This window comes from Humulus lupulus, chromosome 8 (genome assembly GCF_963169125.1).
Source record: "Humulus lupulus chromosome 8, drHumLupu1.1, whole genome shotgun sequence".
NCBI classification, from domain to species: domain Eukaryota; kingdom Viridiplantae; phylum Streptophyta; class Magnoliopsida; order Rosales; family Cannabaceae; genus Humulus; species Humulus lupulus.
Window position 1 is genome coordinate 83,828,724 of NC_084800.1, and position 6,653 is coordinate 83,835,376.

The 6,653-nt window shown below is 27.5% G+C and overlaps 1 protein-coding gene across 1 annotated transcript; it reads right to left on the reverse strand.

Moving 5' to 3' along the window:
* Positions 1–919: 919 nt before the first annotated feature.
* Positions 920–3,285, reverse strand: LOC133797981 (hypersensitive-induced response protein 4-like). Its single transcript, XM_062236132.1, has 5 exons — positions 2,952–3,285; positions 2,683–2,803; positions 2,503–2,594; positions 1,833–1,929; positions 920–1,496 (listed from the first exon to the last, which is right to left on the reverse strand). Exons 1-5 carry the CDS (start codon positions 3,135–3,137, stop codon positions 1,132–1,134), a joined length of 861 nt encoding a protein of 286 aa, XP_062092116.1. The 5' UTR covers positions 3,138–3,285; the 3' UTR covers positions 920–1,131.
* Between the last annotated feature and the right edge of the window lie 3,368 nt (positions 3,286–6,653).

Consider the following 6,653-nt stretch of genomic DNA (forward strand, 5'->3'; position numbering starts at 1 on the left):
ATTGTACATATTTATATATATATATATATATACATCTTTATATGTGTATTTGTACCCCGCATGTAGTATTCTTTGGCCTCCCGAGTTAGTAGTGATTGTTGTAGTTGTTCATATTCTCTCCCCTCATTGTGAAGATGTTTCGACACTCCTTTCCACCAGATTATACCAGGGATATACTATCAACTTTGGAAATCAAAGATCAAATTTACAAGGAGGTTGTGCAGTCGTCAGTATTTCCTAGGTGTGTCGGATTGGGAATTGTTCTTGAATTTGGAAAGGGGATCATTCAATGAAATGTACTGAACTATAAATGTATATATTTGAGTGTTACATGTAGGTCTTGTTTAGACCTTGAATTTAGATTTTAAGAGGGATAAAAACGAAATATTCTATTTTTTCATGTTTGAATTGAATCAATAAATTAATAATTGTTTTTTTAAAAAAATAAAAACATATATGTAATATAATTTTTTAAAATTTACAACGAATATAAATATATACAAAAAAAATATATATATATATTAAAAAAATCTTGGAAAACATTTTCTTCTATTTTTTCCCATCCATCCAAACAAGACCTTAATGATTTCAGAAAAAAAAAACTAGAACTAACTCTAGGACTCTAGAATCGATATTTACTCTCAACATGTACATAGTCCTATTAAATAAACAATGTGTTTAGAATATTAAAACAAACACAATAACAAAATTATCTAAGTTCAATCATTTTCTAAGTAGTATTCTCTCCTATCCGATATTCCATTTAAAAAAGAATTTATTTTATATATTTGTCTCAGTTTATACTACGAAAGAAGTAGAGCAATTAAAGGAATAAAAAAAAACGTACAAGTGTTTCACCAGAGACAGTTCTTTACCTGCCCACTTGGCCTGTGATACAAGGAAAGCATACAACTGTTCATGCCACATTAAAAACCATGCTAAATATTACGTACTTAAGGCTATAATTTGCAAATATTTTTTTAAAAAAAACAATATACTCGTTCCAAAGTACCTTCGGATGTATCAACGTTCTATTTCGGATAGCATTTACATCTGTTGAATTTCAACCAACAAAGCAGACAAATAAAATTCTTTATGAGATTCTATACATGACTGAAAAATGGGAAAAAATTAGTTAACATTGGCGCTGTTTGCCTCCATAAGTCCATTGCGTATCTGGTCACCAATGTCCCTAATATGACCAGGACCATGGGGTATAAACACAGTCGTGTTATTTGACGAATTGCCAAGGTCTTTAATGGTGTCAAAGTACTGTGTGATCATGATAAGATCCATAACCTCCTTAGCTGAGGTACCTTCAACCTTGTGAGAGAAGTTCACAATGTTCTCTCTTAAGCCATCTGTGATCGCCTGCCTCTGCCTTGCAACACCGACACCTCCTAAGTACTTGGATTCAGCTTCACCTTCTGCTTGTTTGATTTGGAGCACCTTCTCTGCTTCTCCCTTGTATACACTTGCAAGTTGGAGCCTTTGAGCTGTAGAGCATAAGATTCATTACTTGCATACAAAATCAAGAAGCGAACTTTAAAACTCTTTTCCCGGTTGCCAGTTAGTGATAAAAATTAATATTTGATACTCAATTATAATTGAGAACTAATCAACTACCCTATTGCGAGTAATGTCTGTGGTTGAGGGGAATTACTACTTCAGATTGTTCACATATATACCCTATTATTAATTACACTCACAAGCTTTCTATTTGCGCCCTTCAAAATCTGGGATTTTTAAAGTTAGCTAAGAATCCAAAATTTTCTAATACTCATAACATTAATGTTAGAATCTGTCCGGATGAAAGAGATGAAAATAATTACCTGCATTAATCTCGTTCATTGCCTTGCGCACATGAGGATCGGGTATAATGTCAACCATTAGTATGTGCTCTATGTTATATCCATATGCCACCATAATCTAATCCAGGGTTAAACAAAAAGTATAATGTGAGAATCAAATGCCATGCCAAATAAACGGTGTAAAATACACAAAATCAGAAATAGAAGGGTACATGAGAACACTTCAAATCAAGAATATATATAAATATATATATATATAGTTAATGAAATTGACACGGCAACCAAACTGAATTTGAATTATTCGACTTGACAGCAATGAGGGCAAAAGCTTTTCCTAATCAAGAAGTTTAGTGCGTTCCTTTCTAGAAAAATGACAGGCAAACATGTCCTAGGATGCGACCTGAGAGAACTGATATTTTAGTAAAAATAAAGTATTTTTCCTTACAAATTCTTTACACGTCCTTGTCCTACTATAATTCTTTACATTTTCATTTAGTCAAAAATATAGCAGCATGGTAACATATAAGTATGCACATACTACAGAAACTTTAATGTTTTGTTTTCAAGAGAATGATAGAAGAATTTTCTTTTAGAAAAATCTAAATTAAGAAAGATAGATTGAAGTTATTACACATTAAATGCATGGTTTAGTTTTTACAATAATACCAAGGATGAAAAACTCTGCCCATACCTTCTCAAGTTCTTCCAGCACAGATTTAGCAACCTCACCCTTTTGTTCAAATAGCTCATCCAGGTTCATCCTAGGGACAATAGCTCGAACCACTAGAACCAGAAACCAAAAACATTACATTATACCTATTCTTTCTTAAAATTAATTTTTTTTTAAATTCACATTTTTGATCAAGAATACCATCGAATACATAAGACTGAATCTGTTCTTTGGGATTCTGCAACTCGTAATAAGCATCATCAGCATTTTCTTTGACGACCCGGTATTGAATTGAGCATACTAATTGCACAAACACGTTATCCTAGAAATTAAAGATCATCAATCATCCCCCTTTTCACTGATCAAACACATCAAATTCGCCTTTTCAATTCATAATTCTACAAATATAGATTAAAAGTCAAACTAGTTTCTTCTCTAAAGCTTGTAGTGTTCTTAAGAGGCAAACAAACCTTGGTTTTGGTTTCTACGCGGACATCAAGGGAGCAGATCCTTGTAGACAGAACGCCGGCGAGGCATTCTCCGGCGAATGGGTTGAAGAAGTGGAGACCTGGCTCGGCCAACCTCTCGAAGCGACCCCATCTCTCCACCACGCCTATGTTCGCCTGGTTCACGCACGTACAAAACGAGTTTCCCATCGCTGTCTAGTCTCAATTTCTCTCTCTGTGTTTCTTTATGTAAAAAAAGGTAGAAGAATACGAAGATGAAGACGAAGACGAAGACAAAGACAAAGAGCAAAGAAAAAACGAGGCACAGCGTAGAATTGCAACGGTGACGCGGGTAGCCCGATACCACTACTCCCCAGTCTTGGAGGGAGAGAGGGAGAGACCGACTTTCATGAACTGGGCTGGACTTTTGAGTTTACTGGGCCTTGGCCCATGGTTCTTGACTTATTAAGGGATTTTTTCACAAATATGGATTTTTAGCCATTAATATGTAAAAATATGGTAATTAAACTTTTTTTAGTTTGTATGGACAAATTTAATAAAAAAAAATCAGATTATGAGAAAAAAATATAGCATAATAATGATTTTTTTACAAAAATATGGGAAAAAAATCTCATAAAAGGGAATACAAGTTTTAAAAAGCCATAAAATAATACTTTATAAAAAAAAAGTCATATTTTTTAAAACTTTATTGAAAAACCCATATTAAATGTAATTTTCACACTTGTTAAAGTGCGTTGATGATATTTCTAGAGGCCGCAACAAAATAACTCAATTGATGGAAAGATTCTTTTTTGGAAAAATTCCATAAAAAAAAAAGGAAATTCACAAAAATGCACTAAAAGTTTAAAAAAATCTGAAAAATATGATGCATTACAAAAATACGGAATTTTTGGATAAAAACACGGAATGACAAAATTGTAAATACAGAGTGGCAAAATCATAAATAAAAGCTGTAAAATACAATTTTTTGTGAACAACGTTTACAAACTAGTAAATATCTGTTGCAAATTTGTAAATAATATTTACAAAATCCGTTATAGAATTGTAGTTTTTGTTTTTTTTGTTTTTTTGTAGATAAAACTTACAAACAAATTTGTAACTAAATTTTTTATTTTTGTAACAATAGTTTACAAATCTAGTTTTACAACTAAGAAAGATATTTTTGTAACTAATATTTACGAAAATATTTTATAGTTAAGAAATCATAAACAAAATATACATAAAAATATTATATTTTTCTATATTATTACAATATTGTACCAAAAAATTACATCAACCATCATATTTATGCTATGCAACTTAAAAATGCAAATTTAAGATATTCATTATTTATAAAACACTTTATTGAATGTAGTTGTGAAATACAATATTTTTTTTAAACAAGTTTTACATTTTTGTAACAACAATTTACAAAACTAATTTCACAACTAAGAAGTTTATTTTTGTAACTCATATTTACATAAATATTTATAAATTTATTTTAACATGATTATTACAAAGATTTACAAAACTAATTTTTTAACTTTAAAAATATTTTTGTAACAAAACTTGAAACTTGGATTATATTATAACTAGAAAATATAACCGCACTTCGCGCAGTCTTTTGTAATTATTACAAAATATACACATTTTAAAATATTTTTAGGAGATTGCTACTATATGGATTTTTTTTCACCCTACTCGTACAACATGTTCTTTATATGGACATGTGAGGGCGTATTGACCACAATTTTTTTTCATAATAGTGTCCATTGTATATCAAACCTCTTGAAAGTTTTTGAAATATTCTGAATAATTAAAATACCGAAAACAAAGTTCAAAAAATTTGTTGTACATGTGCTTTTATTTTTTATTATTATTATCATTATTATACGGTTTACGTAAATTTTTTTATAAACAATCTAAATTATGTATATGGAAATTTATGTTTTGTGTAAGACTTATTTTGGACGATTACCCGTTTGAACCCTTTAGTTTTAAAAATTAACTTTTAGAACTCGTGTTTTGTCAAAAGGTTAAATATAAGATTGGATATATCGATTATTTGAACATTGTATTTTGGCCGATTACCTATTTTGACCCTTTATTTTTATAATTTAACATTTGGACCATATATTTATTCAAAAGGTTAAAAATTATTTATAAAAATTAAATTATATATAATTTATATTTTTTGTAAGGGTTCACATCATTTTGAACCTTGTATTTTAGCCGATTACCCGTTAGGACTTTTATTTTTAAAAATTAACTTGTGGACCTCAAATTTTGTCAAAATGTTAAAAATAGGAATAGATAGATCGGTTATCTAAACACAATACTTTGGCCAATTACTCGTTTTAACTCTTTATTTTTAAAAATTAACATTTGGACTATGTATTTATTCAAAGTGTTAAAAATTCTTTATAGAAAGTAAATTATATAAATATATATAATTTATGTTTTACTTAGGGGTTTATACCATTTTGAACTTTGTATTTTAGCCAATTACCCGTTTGGACCCTTATTTTTTTTAAATTAACTCGTGGACCTTGTGTTTACTCGTTTAGATAATTTATTGTTAAAAATTGACATTTGAATCTCGTATTTTGTCAACAGGTTATAAATAAAAATAGATAGATTATTTATTTATTTATTATATATAGATTACTCATAATATATAGATATAGATTAACATAATAGAGTGTCTATGTTTTTTCCAAACTAACTATATATCACCACACCATATGATCCTTTATATATATATTAAAAAAATATCTTAATTAAATATTTAAAAAAATAAAGTTTAAATAATTAATAATAAAAATGAATAAAAAAATTAGATTAAAGGAAAAAATTGAAAAAATAGTTATTAATAATAAAAATGAATAAAAAAATTAGATTAAATGAGAAAATAGAAAAAATAATTTGGAGTAATTTTAGAGTGCCACATCATCTCCTTGAAGCTCTCCTTTATATATATATATAGATTTTGGTTTAACATTGAGTGTTGAGACTTTACTAGCTATGATTTAAAAAATAAATATAATATTTTTATAAAGAATAATAATATTGTGATTATATTTAACTGTATATTGTAACATATAGCTATTAATATTATTTTTAATTAATAACATATTGTAACTTGTATAAAATATTTATTTATTTTTTGAGTAATTGTATAAATATTAATTTTAATATTAATAAATACATTTATTTTAAATAAAAATAAATTAATCTACTTTATTTTATTTTATTGAAGGTAGTAACTATAATTATTATTACTTTTATTATTAAAATAAAGATAAGAAAATGGTTGGGGAAAACCGTATGCCTGAAATCAAAGGAAAAAAAATTAAAACAAAGGTCAACCTATATATATATATATATATATGGTTGGGGCTTCCGTATTTTTGTAATTTATTAAATATACCGTATAAAATGATTTTTTTTTATAATACGGTGGGAAATGTAATTATTCCAAAAAAAATAGTGGAAATTACATTTTATATGGATTTTTAATTGATGTTTTAAAAAATATGATTTTTTTTAATCATAACTTTTTTATGGCTTTTTATTATTTTTTATTATTTTTATGATTTTTTCCATATTTTTGTTAAAATGTCTGATAATGCCATATGTTTATTTCTATTGACTTTTTTTTTTTTTTTTAAATCCAATGGTAGTTATGTAATTTTATTTTATTTAATTTTTAAAAATTTTGTAAAG